At 48.8% G+C, this 18,590-nt stretch overlaps 1 protein-coding gene across 2 annotated transcripts; it reads right to left on the bottom strand.

The window, feature by feature from the left end:
- Positions 1-2,393: 2,393 nt before the first annotated feature.
- TBR1 (T-box brain transcription factor 1) lies at positions 2,394-18,584 on the bottom strand. 2 transcript variants are annotated; one of them, XM_081929153.1, is made up of 7 exons: positions 18,519-18,584; positions 17,087-17,241; positions 16,478-16,599; positions 15,643-15,801; positions 14,360-14,421; positions 11,156-11,236; positions 2,394-9,256 (listed from the first exon to the last, which is right to left on the bottom strand). In XM_081929153.1, exons 1-7 carry the CDS (start codon positions 18,539-18,541, stop codon positions 8,296-8,298), a joined length of 1,563 nt encoding a protein of 520 aa, XP_081785279.1. In that variant the 5' UTR covers positions 18,542-18,584; the 3' UTR covers positions 2,394-8,295. The 2 variants fall into 2 exon arrangements, with proteins under 2 accessions (XP_081785279.1, XP_081785280.1); XM_081929154.1 differs by lacking the exon at positions 11,156-11,236 and having other exon boundaries at positions 2,395-9,256.
- Positions 18,585-18,590: the final 6 nt, after the last annotated feature.

Genomic DNA, 18,590 nt, shown 5'->3' with positions numbered 1-18,590 from the left:
CCAAGCTCTTGACAATTGCCCATGTACAATTTTGTACACCTGTACAATTAAGGTCACACACAAATCGACAATCTAAACAGAAGTCTATAAACTCTCCTAGCCCAGCAGCTGCTGCCAACTCATTAGGCGTAATTTACTTACCCAGCAATTCTTTCTAGTATGCTGGTGTCTCTTTCAGCCATTCCCCGTAAACAGTCTTGCTCTTTTGCTGAAAGCGGAAACGCTGCTTGAACTCGGGGTGAGTTTTTGTTTTGAAAAGGCAGAAACCCCGATTTAGGTTCTGTTTAACAAGAGATTGGATATGAGAGGGCTATACGCCAGTGGACTGATTACATACTCAAAATAATTCTTTTCTGACATAGGGAGGTTCCACAGATTTACAAAGCTTATTATTGTAACCATTGGATTTTTTTATATACTGTATAAAAAAGTTGGTAGGACCTTTATTGCTGGCAAGATCGCCACCCCCCCCCTGCGTTTATGTTGTTTAATTCTTGCCCATGCCAGTTCCACCTACCTACAGTATCTCCAACCTTCAAGCGCATATGGGAGCTTTACATTGTCCTAGGGCGGAAAAGAAAGAAAGAAAAGAAAGAAAGTAAGAAAGTAAGAAAACCTACAAAGTTGAGGACCGCATCAGGGCAAGGTAAGCTCGCCCATGCAGTGGGCCCTGGCGTTATTATACTGACCAAGTGCCCAGTGAGGCCCTGGATATCCCGTGACCCAACACTTCAGCCCTTTCTATCCGCCTGGTAACAGAACCAGAAAGTTAAGAATCGTCCCTTCCCAGATAGAAATTGTCGTGAAGCCTCTAGGATCTGCGGGAACTTGGCAGGATACTTCTCTGGCTTCGAAAGGAAAAGGAAGGGGTGGAATTGCTTCTAAAACACAGTGAAACGGGTTACTGGTCTAAAGAGACTGGCGGAGCGGTGCACTAATTTCGCTAAACTGTATTGCGTATTGCTGTATTGCCCATTGCGTCTGGCACTGCGCTGTCCCAGGTCCTGAAATTCTTCTTAAGGCAAAGAATAGACCCTTTCTGGCCTGTGCAAAGTCGGCAATGCACAAGGGCACAAATTCTGTCCTTGAGAGAGCAGCTGGTTGTCTAAGGTTAATATATAGTTTGACCCAATGCTTACTCGAAATGCTGGTCTGCGGATCAGTACCGGTTTCTGAACTTTTCCCGGCTGTCCTTGGCGATTCCACCACAGCTCGGGTTGGTTGGCTAGGACGCTCCAGGGACCAAATACAGTAGCGGCCCGGGAACAATGGGGTGTGGGAAATTGCCACCACGTCAGATAGTTGGAGAAGCACTGGTTTAACCGATGTTAGGTGTATAGGGCATCTGGGGTACCTTCTAATTCAAAGATTCCTGTGATATATACAACCCAACTGAGCAACAACAACAACAAAAATCCAACTACCTCCAGCTGAACTGGGGTGAGGAAAGGACATTTGCCCGGGGAAAAGGACAAGCCAGGTGGATCAGCACAACACCCTCTAGGCCTGTGTGTAGCAGGAGGCCAAGGACCCTTTCCAATTGTTGCCCTACAGCTTGCACTGTGATGCATATTTCGCAAGACAGCTGCCATCCTCCCCCGGAAGTTTAGGAAAGCAACATTTCAAGACGAGGGAAATATCAGGTCTACGTCTCTTTATCCTGCCGCAGCGAAAAGACATCTCCCTCAACCCCATATTATTTGCCTTGGGAAGATTCCGCCTAGCCAGACATTTTGGAGCACTCGCAAAAAGCGGGCAACTCTCTTTCTTTGCCCTCCTGTCCCCGTTCTTATTCGCTGGTCCTTCCTGATCTGAATCCGCCCAGCTCCTTGAAATAAACGGCCGCCACCGCCCCCCGTTTATTTATTTTTAAGCACTCTTCTCTGCACAGAGCTCTTATTCGGAGAAAAGCCAGTTAAGGGCAATTTGCTTTGGATTCAAGTCTATAGCTAAGAAAAAGGAGGAGCAGGAGAACTGACTGCGCCGGCATTTGAAGCCGCACTCCTTTCATTTTAAAAACAGTAACAAGAAAACAACGAAAAACACCAAGTCTCAGGCAAAAATGGATTTCAAGATGCTGTGCAACCATTCATTGTAGCAGTTATTTTACTCATTAACAAAGATAAACATTTGTTATATAACAATCATGTACTCATTCTTAAAGGTGGACCTATTCTCTCTTGAAACAAAATAAAAAATAAAAAAATTCCTTCCAGTAGCACCTTAGAGACCAACTAAGTTTGTTATTAGTATGAGCTTTCGTGTGCATGCACACTTCTTCAGATACCGCATGCACACAAAAGCTCATACCAATAACAAACTTAGTTGGTCTCTAAGGTGCTACTGGAAGGAATTTTTTTGGTTTTTATTTTGTTTCGATTAGGGCAGGCCAACACAGCTACCTACCTGTAACTAGAACTATTCTCTCTTGTGTGCCTCCCTCAAGGTATGCATTTCATTTGGGCATTACTCTCCAAACAGCAAATGGCAACACTTTAGGCACATTTGCTGCAACAGGCTACCATATACTACCACAAACACGTCTGATTTGAATCAGAACATCTGCTGCACTAAATAAGTGCATCTTGTTAGTTTGGATTTTTGTTAACAACAACAAATCAGAACCCCAAAGGCTCCTGCTTTTCCTCCTTAAGGCTGCCCGCAATGCCAGCGTCACTAACAAAGCAGGCAGCCACCTCACCCCCACCACTACCACCTCTTCCAGCGTGTGGCCTGCAATTTGGAGAGCCGGAGTGTTTGAACAAGAGTGAGCCTGGATTCCGACAAGCGCTTCAGACCTGGAAGAACGAGGCGCATTTTATAAAAGCCACTTCCTCTGTGCTTATTGACAAAGTGGAACAAAGGTCACTTACTTCATCGTAAGGGCATACAAGACAAAGCCTCGTAGTGCTTTTGCGCAACATGAGTCACCTGCTGCAATAGGATTTATTAAGTTCAAGCGATGTGCAATTTAAAAATGCTGTGTGAGAGAGATCCTATCACAAATTGTGCTTTGCCCTTGAGAGATGGCTAGACGACCACAAAATATGTATCAACAATAGCAGTTAAGCGAATTGCTGAATATAATTCATTGTTAATAATGTAACAACTGCAACGGTCTAATTCTAAACAGCTGTGGCGCTCCCTGTTTTCTGTCGCTTCTGGACTGCAGAAAATACTTTCCTGAAATATCTGTGGCGGTTTCGAATACCTGGCCTCTGGTAAATAATACAACACATTTTTAAGCAGGGTGTGGGGAGAGTGTTCCACTGTTCCTCTATTTAAATATGGCCTTTCATTAACAGTAATAACATCCTGCGCTTCGTGACGAACTAGCTACATTAACCACGCAGAGCCGCCTAGTGGCCAGTCGTAGCATCGCTGGAAACTTCCCAGCAGCCGGAGTCTGACTCGCTCGAGGTTCTGTTTACATCTTTGATTATATATATTTCCACAAATGTTAGAGTTTTCTGGTTTATATAAGACGAATAGTTCCTGGGAGTATTCAGGTGGCCTGAAATCTAGGAAAGCAGGTAGGTTTGCTAATCGGGGAAGCAGCATGATAGCCTCAAGTTGTTGAGGATATTTATAACTCTCGGAAGGGAATGCGCAATGGATGGAAGGAGACGGGTCCGGGCCTTTTCAGATGCTTTCTGAGTGTGGTTCAAAAATCTGCATAGAAATAAATAGACACACCTTTTGCCTTCTTAGCGCCTTGGGCGGAGAGACTTTTGAGCCAGAGGAGTCGGCCATGTCTCTAGCATAGGAAAAGGGTGGAAGAAGACGAGTCTAGTCTAAAAGAACGAAACTGCTTCCAACCAGTGGGATATAGAAGGGAAAACCGAGACAGATTGCTCACTAACAACCTTTGCACCACGCTCTCTTATCCAAGCAGCGTTACCCCACCAACAAAATCTGCATCCTGCTGGATGGAGCCAATGGCAACTGAGTTCAATGGCTCCTGGCATTCTATTTAAAGACAAGAAAACAAAACATCCGGCAGCAACATCAGAATCATACTTTCCTCTAAAAGTCACTGACTTCCTGATTCATATCAAACCCCACCACTCTTTTCCTAACTGCAGGAAAAATTACTTGCGCGGCGGGACAGGAAACCAATCTATTTGCCCAAGAAGCAGCACGTAAAACTGAGACTGTAGAAGTGAGAAGGACAAAAACAAGTTAATTTTCGATGTCGAAAAAGAGGCCGGAGGTGGGATAGGAAACAACTTGAGGGGAGCAGAGATCGGACGCCTCTACTACACCTTTCCTTGCTCGACTTGCCGAAATTTCCTAAAAGGGCAGCGTGTTGTGTTCAAAGACCTTCTTAACGTTTTGCCAGGTTTTATTATGCTTGTTGTATACACAGACAATACAAACGGGCGAAAAACCAAAACATTTTTTTTCCAGTGGAGTTCGCAACTTGTAGAAATAAGTATTCAAGTGCACAGACATAACAGGAACAAATATTGTTTTTGTTTTCTTTCCTTTTTTGTTTGCTTGTTTTTTTAAAAAAAATCACAACAATCATTTACAGAAGAGCAAAAAAAATATACACACGGTTAAAACCCTGAATTTCTATTTGGGAACTTTTCCCGCCCCTCTGTCGATTGAAATCTAAAGTACATAATTTTGCCTGATGCATATTTCAAGGTTCTTTCCGTTCCCACCCCCATATTTTTAAAAAAAGGTATAGATTTCCTACACAAAAATTCGAAGACTGGCTACTCTACATCAACAAGGGTCTTAGGTGGCTGGGTGGGACTCGGTCAGGTATTAAATGCTCGAATTAACAGGATTTTTTCTTTTAAAATAAAAGAAAACCACTCTTAACTGGCACCACCTAGTCTATTATTCCCCAGGAAGGCTGTTTTCAGGTACTTACTTTTCCATTAAAAATATAAATTAAATTAAAAAAAAAATTTAAAAATCCAAACTAAATGCAATTTTAAAATGTACAGCTCACGAAGTCATCTTCACTGGACTACACTATGGGTACCAACAAGTCAGTCGTCTATTATCGGTTGTAGCTTGTTCATTACAAAGATTTACAGCAATAGAAATCAACTGGAGCGAGGTGAGGGGACGACGAGAATGGAGAGAGAGAGGGAGAGAGAGAAATTGAATGGCCTCTCTAGGCGAACCAGCAATGGACTCGGGAGGGAGAGCAGGCAGAGGAAGCAGACGGAGAAAAGAATAGTGGTGCATGTAAATATGGATTAAAATCAAGAGGATCAGTGGGATAAGTTTGCAACGAATCCCCCCATTCATTCACTGATCGTCTGCTTGAAAAGTGGGCATTTAGATCGGTCTTAATCTGAGCTAACTTTTCTTGAAGGAGTGCTCACACTTATAAAGCGCTGCCTAAACAAACTAAAATCTTAATAGGGTTTATGTCCAGGCGTTGGATTACGCCGTAGATCCCAAAGATTTCACTGACAGAGTTAAGCACATTCTTAGCCAGTAATCACATGCTTAACTCGCCCCTCCCCGCGCATTAGAATCAACTGGATGTTAAACAGTTGATTTAATTTACAGCACACTCATATCCATCGCTACAAGACAGAAATCCCACCGATTTCAAATAAACATTTGCTCCCGTGTAAGGGTGTGCAAAACAATAGCCTTGAGCTGAATCGTGTTCTTCATCTTTATTTCCAGTACCCTAATCCTAAACATGCCCAGCAAAAGAAATTCGGGGAGAAGCGCGCTCAAGATTGAAATCCGGGGCTGTTTATAAATGCTGCAATCCTAAACATGCTTATTACGGAGTTAGAATGCTTTGGAATTTGCCGGCATAATCCTATACATACACGCTTGCCCGAAAGTAGGTTTCATTGACCTCCTTGGGACTTATTTCTGGATAGGCACCGTATAAGACAGCACTGTTGCTTTCTAAGGAATAGAGTATAGGCTCTGGCTGTTGTTAGACCCAATGATTTATTAAACGAGGCTTGAAAGCACCTAACAATTGTTTCGAGACTGCACTCACTATGTGAAAGGAAGCCCCATTTATACTTTTTATAATTAGTATTATACATTTGGTGGTGGTTGGCATTGTTGTGATTTGGCCACCTGTGCACATAACGCTTTGCAAACTGCGATCCTAGTGACTTAGAATCGGAGAAAACTCTGGAAATCGGTGGGATTTACTAGTCAACCTGTTCATGATCCGAGTGCAACTTCTACAACAGAGAATAGATGGGTTGTAGGCACACTTTAGATCCATCCATCCACATCCTATGCGTAGTTACACGAAAGGAAATATCGCTAAATTCAATGGGTCTTACTTCCAAGTAAGTGCACATAGGATCGTGAACTAAAGAGCCCCATTGATTTCAATTAGAGGGATTTAAGCGAATTATTCTTTGCAGCCTATGCACCTCCATAAAGGAGGGGAGGAGTGAAATTTACACCCGAGTAAGTATAACTAGGATTGCGCTGTAAACGTGACTAGATCGCTCCCAAAGAAGTTATTGTGCATCTCCCACCAATATTGCAGTCCTATAAATTCGATAGGGTCCCACTGCAAATTCACAGTAGGCTCTGCTTCTAAATAAGCATACGGTCGATCGACACATAACTTCTCAGCTGCGAAACTGTAGCAATTAGCCACGTATATTTGAATTCAAATTCCCCTAATATGGTAGTGCATGCAAAATTACACACTACACTCCCCCCTTCATCTCCCTGAGAATGTGCGAAATATTCGCTTAACGATCTCATACGGGGCGTTAAAAGTGTTTAAGTTTAGTATGGATCATGCGCAAAGGACTCAATTTCTTAACCCCTTTGAGACTAAGGTGCCAATTAAACCACCAATCCACAATCCAGAAAGACGGAGGTAAGTGGAATTCACACACCATTCTTATGCAAGTGTAATAGGCGGCGAGTCCTTTCCTTTTCTGCGAAACTTACTTCCACAGAAGTGTTAACTGAATTTCTGGATCCATTCATATTAACTTTAATTACTGCCTAGTTGTGTTCATTTCATTGTTGTAGTTTAATTCCCTTAACACTGTTTTGGGAATCCGCTTCCAGCTCACATTAGAAAAGAGGAAGATGCCTTTTTAATATTTAAAAATCAATTTGTCAGGATATTAAATACAGGCAAGTATGCGCCTATTTATGTCTCACCTAAGGACAAGAAGTTTCCCACTAAATCCACTAACATCCTTCTAGAAAGTTTTGAGTCCCTTTTCTTTCTTTCACAGTGAGAGCGCGCGAAATAACGTTACGAAATAGGCTAAACTGGTGGGCTTAGTCTGCAGACTCAAAACCATCGGCAAGTCTCTCTTTTCAGCCGCGTTTGCCGGATAAAGTACCAGGACACTTAGTAAGGACGCTTAGGATTGCAGCCTTAACAGAATTAAATTTGGATAAGCAACTGGAGGGCGCTGTGCGAACCCTAACAGAAGTTAGCTTTCATGGCACTGAAAAGGTCCCATTGTGCTCCGCAGAATAACTGTTACCTGGGCGGGTTGGTATCCAAACCACTGCCAGGGCGATCCTAACTCAGGATGCAGACCAGTTCGCAGTCACTTGGAAGTAAGCCAAATGAGAACAGTGTACTGACTTCCGAACAAAATAGTCCTAGGCTGAGCGGCGAGGAAGGGGTTTCCTCCCAAACAAAGCTGTATGCATAGGACTGCAGTTTTAGGATGAAGGTTAGGATCCGCACTCTCAGCCTTTAACCATCTTCACTGCAAGGACCAGTTGAGATGGCTAAACGGGGTCACGATTCTCGTTGCCTTGATCCGAATGAGTTACCCCTTAAGTGGAGTGACTTAATACGGATCAAGGAAACGTCTGACTTCTCCCTGCAGGAGTTTGGGGACCTGGGTACAAACAACGTGGGGGAGGGGGAGAGATGGGGAGCGTTCCCTATGTTCCCTTTGCTTTTTCCAGGGGCGAAGCGATTAAAATCACCACTTCAGATGGGAAAGAGAGATGGAGAGAGAGAAACAACGATTTCTCGTCGCGGGTGCCGATCCCCCCGCCCCCCACTGCGAAGCTAAAGTGGGTTCCGTGCGCCGACATGCCGCTCGCGCCCTAACGCGCGTGCGTGAGTGAGAAAAAGCGGAAGGGGAGCGAAAGAGAGGGTGCTTTGACTGCGCGTGCGCAGGTTCCCGGAGAAAGAGAGGCGCTCGAGTGACGCGCCTAACTAAGCGCCCAGCCTCTCGCGCAGGCGCCGAAGCTTGGCGGGAAGGAATTGGCGGGAAGGGAGAACCGTTGAGGGGAGGGGGAGGGGTATGTATGTGTGGTGAGGGGTGGAGGGGGTAAAGGGCCGCCTCTCTAGCTGTGCGAGTAGAAGCCGTAGTAGCCGATGTCCTTGGCGCAGGTCTTGTCGCAGTCCCTGGGCGCCAGGGCGGGCTCGCTCTTGAGCGGCGAGGAGCTCTCGGAGGCCGGCGTGCCCGCCGGGGAGAGCCGCCGGCGTTTGGCCTGCTCGTAAATCCCAGAGTCGGTCGAGTCGATGGACTTGATGGACGACGGCGTCTCGATCCAGCTCGAGTCGGACAAGTCCTTCGGGGGCTTCGAGTCCTCGGGGGGCTGCCCGGCCGAGGGGGGAGGCGGCGGAGGCGCCACCAAGGGGGAGCGCTCGGGGGGAGCCAGGCTGTCAGGCTCCTCGCCGCCGCCGGCCCCTGTGGGCAAATAGGGGTTGCCCCCCGCGCGGGAGCTGCTCCCTCCGCCTCCGCCGCCGTTGGGCCAGCACGACAAGGCCTTGGCGCAATACTGAGGCGGGCTGCGCGCTCCCCAGCCCGACGGGTCCGGGTAGTAGCTGAGGGGCCGCGCGGTGCAGCCGGCGGCCTGCAGCGGGAGCGCCTTGACTCCGGCCGCCGCGTAGGACAACAGGGTGGCGGCGTTTCCCGCCAAATCGCCCGCCGGGTCGTAGGCCGAGGCTGCCGCTGCGGCGGCGAAGTCCAGCCTGTTGTTGGCGGGCGTGACGAACCAACGCTGAGGGGAGGGAGCGCCGGGCTCCTCGGCTTGCTGAGGGGACAGCAGCCCGTTGGGGTGAGGCACCCCCCGCTCCGGAACCGGCCCTCCGGGGCCCACGCCGGCTCCCGCGCCGGCCCCCGGGTGGTGATGGTGGTGGTGGAAGCCGCGGGACTTGGCGTAGTTGCTGACGAACTGGTCCTGCAGGAAAGAGCCGGCCGCCGCGGCCGCCATGGCGTAGCGGGCGCCCGGCACGATCTGCGAGCGAGGGGAGTCGTTGGGCGACGGGGTCAGGCGGTCCATGTCGCAGCCCGTGTAGATCCTGAGGGGAAGGGGAGAGCGGGAAGGAGGAAGGGAGACATGTGGGTGACTGGTCAGTCGGCGGGAGAGAGGACGCAGAGCAACGTGGCCGCCCTTTAACCGCCGCCCTCCCCCCCAAAAACAACGTCAAGAGAGCCGCTTCGGGGCTCAAATCCTTGCTCAACTCCCTGGGCGTCACTGTCGTCAGGGGTACCAACTTGAATAAAATATTGAGGGCCCTGCATAATCGATCATGTGAACATGGTGCATGCCCCCGCAAATATATTTTTTTGGGGGTGAAGACCCCTCAGCTCCTAGGAGTTGGCTCCTATGCCTGTCGTGGCACCTCTGGCCTACCTCACGGGGTTGTGGTGGTTAGGGGGGGGGCGTTTGCAGGCCTCTCTGAAGTCTTAATGATCAGCATCGTATGCATGACACGTGTTCAACCTATGGGATTCTAGTGTCCCTCCTGTAGTTAGGGAGGTAGCAGCCCTTCAGGTGCTCCAAGACTCCCAATTCCTATCAGTCCCAGCCAGCATGGCCATTGGTCAGCACTGATGAAAATTGGGGGGGGGGGGTCACAGGTTTCCAATCCCTGGATTAAGTTAATCTCGTAAATCAAGTCGTCAAGGCATCTGAGCATGCGTCAAGTTTGTCTGCAGCCGCACCCCCACCACGCACATAAGGAGAAGAGCAGCTAGGTGACAACCTGACTTCCCAGGCGGGCTTTGTGCTAGGGTTGCCACTCTCCTCCCTTTTAACAAGGGAAGGACAATCAACCTCTGTCCCACAGCAGTAAGTGGGGGGGGGGGGTAACGCTCATTTCTTCTCGTCTGGCTTAAAAAGAAAAAAAATATGTGGGACTGCAGCTCAGGAGCTTTCTTAAGTTATAAAAAGTCAAACACCAGACTGCTCTAAAATGAAGAATTCGGGCCAGTTAAGAACCGTTGGGTTCCAAAAAGAAATAAATACAATGGACAGATCTTGGAATGATTGGGTCCCCACTCCCCAAATTTCCTGTAAATGATTGTTGGGCTGGAGATAATAGGAGGGTCTTGGGAAGGACGGGGGAGTTCACCGCTATAATTCCTAGGGCAGCCTTCCTCAGCCTAGGGCTGATGAGAGTTGTAGTCCAAAGCATCTGGAAGTGGCTGTCCTACGCAGATAAGGACCACAAATAAGGGAGAATAAGACTGCAATATCTTCAGGACCTTGGATAAGGGCCTCTCTAGGGCCTCTTGTCTCTAGACTCTTGACAAGTCTAAGGCTCTGAGCGAGGTATCGGCAGAACAAAATATGTGTCCTTGGGAATCAAGGAGACCAGAGATTAAATCTCAGGAGGTATCCAGGAGCAGTAGTTCTATAACCATTGGCTTGGGGTAGAGCTATATTCTTGGGAGGTCCAGGAGATTATAGTAAGGAGGCATCGACTACACGAACTCTAAGAAAGCACCTGGTTTTCTATTCTATTATAGTCATAATACAGAGGATCCATGGAATGAACAATCCAAAAACCTTTGATTCGAGAACCTGAAGCTGCAATCCTAAACATGGGTAGTGGAGAAACAAGTCCCCATTGACCTTAACTGCAAAACACAATTTTATACAGTGCAAGGAATATCCCTTTCCAGCAAACGGTATTTCAGGACGTCCCTGCAACTTCACTGGATCCAGCAACTTCACTGGACAGTCAAATGTATGGGAGAGGGGATCCAGTGGGGTTATTTCACGGAGAGAAACTAGCACAAGGGAAGTCTACATTTCTGCCCCTTGGATCCAAGAAACTAAACAAAACCCAAGGGGCCCAGAACCCTTAAAATAACCTGGAACCACCCCACGAAAAGGCAGCATTCCTAACCCCTTAAATCAACGGAGCCCCGTGGATAAGGAGAAGCCTAGAGCTTCAGACAAGGCAGCGCACCTGGAGATCCAGAGAGGAAGAGGATCGCTGCCTGGCTTGGAGCCCAGAATCCAATCAACTGAGTCCTCGTCTGCTTGATAACTAACCCAGACAAGGAAACATTGGATTACGTCAGATTCACTAAAGTACACGTACGACTTTTGTTTTAAAAGGCGTCCTTTTTTAAAGAGGGCGGGTGGGGTGGGGAGAACTAGACTGGGCTTTTTTTTTTCCTGGCCAGATTTATTTATTATCATAAAAAGGAAACCAACAGCGTGCAAAAGGTTAAGACTGGTTTTTCATTTTATTTTAAACAAGGCACCCCACCCGTCCTGCAAGAATAAGCCTGCCAGTGGGGTAAATCGACGCAGGCCCAAATACACGCAACAGGTACTCCGGGGCCATTTGTAGCAAACAGCAGGCGAGGCAGCCTCTGAGCGGTTCCCTGAATAGGCTGCTTAACGAGCTAAGCGCCAGCGGCTGTGCGAGCAGAGACCAGCCAGGCGGCGTTCAATTGCAACCGCTCCGATCATCTGAGGGGGCAGGCACACGATCACACCCTTTTATTCTCTTCCCGAGGTTGCTAATAAGAAACGGTGGATCGCCGCGCAATGGAAAACGAGGAGATCTATAGCGCGGGAAGCCAGCAAGAACCGAGTTCCGCGCGCTGCTGTTGCGCCTATATGATGGCTTTGTGCACGACTCTGTCGCCGTAATTGAGGGAAGGGCCCGCACTGATTAACTCTTGCTAACTTGCCACCTGTTTCTTTGGATGACCTTGCGGTCGAGGCTGTTTACATTACGCATAGATTTAAATCTCTAGGAACTTTGGAAATAAATCCTGCATTGTAAGCTGGAGGAGAGGAGAGAGCGGGGTGGTTGGAGCGTGTTAAGGAATAGTTATCCTCTGCCGCTGCGGGAAATTGCTATTGCGCGCCTGGAGAAAGGGGAAATAAAGCCTTTAGTGGCAAATACCCTTCACCATATGTAGGGAACTGTATGTACATTCTAGGTCAGATTTGGGCTTTAGGGAACTTCCTGCTCCGCCCAGAAAGGAGCGGTGCCGCATCTGTTTCCAACAAATTTCAGTACCTTGGAGAGTGACTTCAGTGTTGCTTGCCCTGTGCTAGCTCCCCCATTGACTTTACCCATCCGGATTTGCACTCCCTCTTGGAAGAAGCTGTTTGTGGATTGCGAGCTAAAAAGGTTGCTTCTAAATCGCCACTGAAGCAGGACGAAGAAGCCGAGGAAAGGGTCCCTTCAGGCCCCAGGCAAGGCACATTTCTGCAGCACATGTCTGGAAGGCTAAACCTTTCCAAAAGCCAGGCGCAAGGAACACAGGCAGGGTCAGCATACTTTTTCCTCTACAGCCCTGAGGACCTCGGGGCCACCTGGTGACTAGCCTCCATCAGCCTGCCATCCTCTGCACGTTTACCTGGGAGAAACCCCACTGCGCACAGCGGGAATTACTTCCGAGTAACACGCACGCGCGCACACATGAGGCTGCGCTGCTGGCCTTACGGGGTCCTCTTGGGCCTCCAGCATCAGGCCCGGACGGCCTTCTCCCAGCACAGATGGTGCTTTTCCTTTCCCAAAGGTCTAAAGGCAATGGCAGCCCCTCTCGCAACATTGCCCCCTTTACCAACACCCGTCCACAGATCTGCGTGTGGTTGGTGTCTTCCCAACAGAGGAGGAAGGTCGAGGATGAGTCAGGATCTTGAGGAAGGGGGGTGCTGTTTTTGGAGAGGGGAGGAGGGGGGTCACAGGAAGCAGCAAAGAGTCAGGTTGTTTCTAAAATCGATTTCGCTGGTGCGAAGCCTAGAGGTGAAATCAGGGCGCCTGGGAAGTCACCGACAGTTTTGCGAAAAGTCTAAAAAAGCACATCTCACAATTTGAGGCAAAACTGGGGATAATTGGTGGTTCTAGGAAGAGAGACAAGCAAACATCAGCCGAAGGTCTTCTCCCGGGGGCAGCCTTTGTCCCTATGGGAACAGGCGAACTCTAAAGCTATTCTTCAGGGCCGCCGGCTGAGAAATTCTGGATAACTCGAAAACCTGGCTAAGCGCATCACCTATTTTGTAGCCATTTCTTCTATCGCTTTTGTTAACACTCCTTTTCTTTTGACTTGTAGTTAGGTGGGGGTGGGGGAAGTAGGGACCGTCTTGCTTGGCAAACTTCTGATTAGATAAAATTCTAGTACTGGGTCTGCCGAACTTTCCTTATCCTCTCCTTTTGTTTGGAAATGAATACGTCGCACATCTGATCGATTTGTCTGTAGAAGGGGCACTCCGCTATCAGCCAAATCTCAAAGCAATGACTACAGTCAGCTGTTTTAGACAGCAAAATCCAAGGAGTGTCAGAGGATGGGGGTGTTGTTTTAAAGACGGGTGATAACTTTTCGGGTTTTAAAAGCGCGCCTGCAAGCGCGTTTACTTCGATTCTAAGTAAGTCCCATTTGATTGACTTATTCTCTAGAAAGGAAGCTTGCGATCACTGCATTTGGCTGAAGTCAGACTTTAGGATCACGCAGAGCCGGTGAATTCCCTAAGATCTCCGGGCCCCCTCTCCTGATCTCCTTTGCCTAACCTGCCTCACAAGGTTGTTGTGTGATTGGAGGAAGAGCGGGATACGAAGGTAGTTAGGTCAATATTTATTTCTAACACAAAGCACTCGGGGTCGTTTAAAGGGCCATTTCTTCGCACAAGTAACCTGTCCCTTCTTTCACAAGTCTTGTGTCAATAGGCACAGCGCACCCTCCTGCGAGTAAACCCACAGAACTGAAGTCACGCCTCCCAAAATGCAACTGTTACAATTGGGAATCGGGTAAGCAAAGGAGATGAGCCTGCACTCCCTACTCCTCTCCTCCTCCCCCCCCCCTTCCTCATGCACCAAAATATGAGCTGGACGACCAAACTGCGTGTGCCCACCTGCGTGCACTTCTGGGAGCATCATTCGCACGACCTACTCTGCCAGCGCCTGCTAGGGGTGCAGAAGACTCCCAAAGTCCTAGTTATACAGCAGCCTCGCCAAAGGGGGTGGGGGAGAGAAACAGAGTGGATTGCAGGAGCCCAGGGTTAGTTCCTCTTTGGGGAAGCCGGAAAAAGGCAACGAACATTTAACGGAGCCGTTCTTTTCAAGGGAGGTGAAGAAGGCTACCCCGATCTAAACATTTCCCTACTACTAGCCAGCAGAGAATAAAAAGACTCAAGTCCACAGTTGACTTACGTGTCATAGTTATCTCGGAAGCCTTTTGCAAAAGGGTTGTGATCTATTTTCAGCTGTGTGATCTGTGGAGGGGAGAGAAAGCAAGAGTCAGAGGTGCTTTCTTGGGTAGTTAAACTAAAACCCACCCAACAGCACCACAAAATAAATACCCACCCAACATCACCATCCAATAAAATAAAACCCACCCAACATCACCATCATTTAAAGCGGGGATTCTGTTGTTTCATTTTGGGATTGCCACCCTAACAGGAACGGGAATAATAGTCATAGCAATAATATAGTATCAGCAGCACTAAAGAACACGCCAACCCGCGTACATATCCTCCCGCCGATGAATTTCATTACCCTGAGGGGCTAAAATGTTCTAAATCAACTTTCAAATGCAGTTATTTTTGCAACTCAGTCTAGAAACGATACACTTCCCTTTTTTTTCAACCGGTGTGATCCAGCAGTTCAAATGACTTATCTTCGCGCGCGGATGGGGGCTCCCTCACTTCAGCAAGTGCCCCGCTGAACTCAGGGGGACCGACTTCCCAGTAAACTCGGCTCAGGATCGGGCTGCAAAGGCAGCTCACTTCGAGCCACGTGCTTTATTTACGGCGCCAGGACCCAACAGACTGGTACGATTAAAACAAAAACCCGAGCCATTCAAGCAGAGCTGGTGGACGCGCGAACAGCGGCCTCCTAGCCGCGTCTACTCAGAAGCAAGTTCCATTGAGTACAATGGGGCTTCATCCCAAGTTAGTGGGGGTTGGACTGCAGCCTAATGAAAGCTGTTTACTAAAGCGCCCCAGCAACATGACACCTACCGCTTTCTCTTACGCATACAGACACGGGCAAAGCCAGTTCAAATGTGTGTTTGTGTCTTAAAACTGTACATACAAGAATTGCCATAATACTTAGCAAGTGGCCAATGCAGGGAGACAAACGCTGAAAGCTGTTTTTAGTCTCTTGAAGCTGATGTTTGTTTGTTTGTTTGTTTGTTTGTTTGTTTGTTTGTTTTACTTCCTTGGAACATCTAATTATTCTCCCTACTTTGGGACGAGGGAAGATTTTTAGCGTTTTAAAATAATATATATATTTGAAAATCGCGGAACTGGCTGCCCTGCGATCTCTGAAGATGCTCTTCAGAGTTAGGGACACAATATCTGAGCTCAGCTATGGAGAACCCACGCCACCACTTCGCCCGCCGAGATCCCTGTCTTCCTGCCAACCCCTCCGCCGCGGGCCTCTGTCCCGAATTCAGAGCGGGGTTCGGAGCGAACAGACAAAAAGCTCTTTACATCGGTGTTCTGGTAGGCGGTGACGGCGATAAACTGTGTCTCCGGGAAGGTGAAGGTTTGCACCCTGCCGGGCTGGCTGGTGTCCTCCGTGCCGTCCTCATTCACCTCCACCACGTGCAAGCGGGGCTGGTACTTGTGGAGGGATTGCAAGACCACCATCTGCGGGCAGAGAGAAAGGGTGGGTTGGAGCGGGTGGGTGCGGGAGACAAGAGCCCAGGCTTGACCGCGGTTGTTTTTAAGGGAAACAAGAGGAACCAGAAAAGGGAAGCAAGATCCACCGGGGATCGATAGCCTTCTTGCAGCGTCTGGGAGCCAGCAGTGTAGGAGCAAGCTTTGATCCGAAATCTTTATTTCCCGCTCACCCCCCCCCCACCCAATCGCACTAGTAATTTCGCGCACCTACCCAGCTCATCTTCGGAGATCCACCGCGGATTCCTTCGCCTTTCCCAATACCCCTCTTTGTTCTCCCTGATCCCGCCTATTTGCCTTTTCCTTTCCCTCGCGGTGGCTCGGTGGATCCGCTCAGTTCTTTTGAAACTGAAACCAGATCAGCTCTTACTCGGCTTCTGTTACAAAAGCGGGGAAATTGGGAGAGGGTGCGGGGATGGTATGAGAAATTGGGCGAAGGTGCGGGTGAGGTGGCTCAACTGGAAAGCGAATGAAGGTGGTGGTGGGGATCCCTTAGGATCCACAAGCGAGAAGTCGATCGGGTTCTAAGGCAGTCCCAAGTCAGAGCTGCAGATCGGCATGGGGCGAGGTTGCAAAGGGATAAAAGAAATCAAAGTCCCTCTTTCCTCCTCCTCCTTTTCTCTGGCTCTCGGGCGCAACAACTGACCTGCCCGTTGTTGTTCGAGGCGCCTTTATTGTTAGTCAATTTCAGCTTCCCGAAGGAGATTTCCTGGCGCATCCAGTGGGCTCCTGTGTTGGGGGAGTCTGGGTGCATATAAACTCGATTTCCTGAAGGCAGGCAGAAGGGACACGTTTGAAAACAAAACAACAAGAGAGAGAGACCACTTTGGAAAGCAAGACACGAGGTGCGCCTCTTTCCTGCGCCCCCTCCCCAAGCCCTTCACAGATGGCTCCATTCAATTCCCCAGTGGAAATTGACAGCGCTCAGGAGCCGCGGCGACTCCCCTTCGCTTCGTCTTTATTTGATTTTAAAAATCTCAACGCGGGGAAGGATTAAAATAGCCATTCTACACACACACACACACACACACACACACACACACACACACGAGAATAAATCCACTCTGTCTTTCCTCACCAGGCTTTCCAGGTCCCCCACCCCACCCGCCCTCCTTGGCGTCGCTTCCTCGGTCTAAGGCAGTCCAGCCAGGCTCCAATTAAGCCTTCTCACCTAAGCGACGTGCGCGCGTGTGGATGCGGAGAGGGAGAAGAGAGAGACGGGGGGAGCGAACGTGTTAATTGGGGAAGGACTCGCCTTGTACATTGGTGTCCGCTTTGCCGCAAGGCACCCATTTGCCGCCTTGAAATCTCCAGTGGTTTGGGTCGGCCAGGATGACATCCACAAAAATATTGTAGTGAGCGGTGGGATCCAGACCAGATATGTTAAAACTTAAGAAAGGGAACATTCGCCTGTTTGGAAGAGGGGGAGGAAAGAGATTTTACATGGAGGAAAAATAATCACAATAACCATATTTTAAAAATACATTTGGATGCCCTAGCACGCACACCTCTCACTAGATTTCTTCCAAGCCAGCGTCGATCTTGCTCTCCGCTTTAGGGAGTTGCAGACTGTAGTTTCCTCGTAGTAGCTAAACGGACCTCATCGGACCGGGACGGAACCTCAGTTTTGAATGAGCACATTTGCCATCTTTTCTCTCTCCCTCTCTCGGATCGTGCGCCCAAGGCAATAACAGCTTCCTGCGTATTTCTCCCTAAGCCACAAGACTAAAGCGCACGCTTCCAAGTAAAGCCGGCTGAAATGGACGAGACCTCCTTCCGAGGAAACAGGGTTGCCATCAGGCAGTCAGACTCTGGTCCGAACCGCGATGGCTTGAATAAATAGTAGCTACCCTTGTTTCGAAATAGATTTGCTCGGAAACAAATCCCGGTGATTTCAGAGGAGCTTAATTTCAGGCCGTGCTGTTTCTGATCCGGACGGAGCGCGGGGAAAATATGCAACCGGTCGAGCGCGATCCCGGTTGCAAAATGTCCTGCTCCTGTCCTAAACTGCTGGCCACCGGGCTCCCGGGCTCCCTAAGGCAGAAGCCGCTCTTTGGCACAAGCCGCTTCTCAGGTCGCCAGAGTAAAGCGAGGAAAGGAGCGGCAGCGGAGCGCAGCGCCCGCTAAAAAAATGAAGTAGAATGAAGACTAATAATAATAATAATAATAATAATAATAATAATAATAATAATAATAATAGATTTTTGTAGCGAGGAAGAAAACAATTGAGGTCTGCACGATAAAAGGTGCGCACTAAAATAAGAAGCGCCCCGAAGGTAAACAAAAAGAAAAGAAAGTAAGAAGGAGGTCACTTCTTTTTTGTTTTCTGCCTTCAAAAGAAAAAAAGGAAAAGCTGCCGGTGTGAACTCCTCGACGAATTCCTGGTATTCGGTGCGTCGTCCAAAAGGAAAGAAAAAACGGAGAAGGCGTGTGCGTAAAGAAGAACAAGAAAAGTTTTGAGCAAACCCCAAAGAAGGAAGGAAAGTCGGTTGGAGCGAAGGAAGCTCTTCCAGCGGAAAGGTTCCTGGAGTTCGAAGGGGTTGTTTTGGTTTTTGCCTTTGCGTCTTTTATTCCACCTTCCACCCTCCCCGCCGCCTTTGCCGTGCGCCTCGCTGGCATTTCTTTCCCACCCTCGCCACCCCATCCGCCGCTCCCGCTCTCCTCCGGGCGCCGCCGCCGCCGCTTACCTGCCTTGCTTGGTTATGATCATCTCGGTCTGGTGCCGGTGGAACTTCAGCCAGAGCGGCCTGTTGCATAGG

This window comes from Podarcis melisellensis, assembly GCF_964234715.1.
Source record: "Podarcis melisellensis genome assembly, chromosome: 1".
Taxonomy (NCBI): Eukaryota; Metazoa; Chordata; class Lepidosauria; order Squamata; family Lacertidae; genus Podarcis; species Podarcis melisellensis.
The sequence above is the reverse complement of the archived record's forward strand: the minus strand, read 5'-3'. Positions and strand labels throughout refer to the sequence as shown.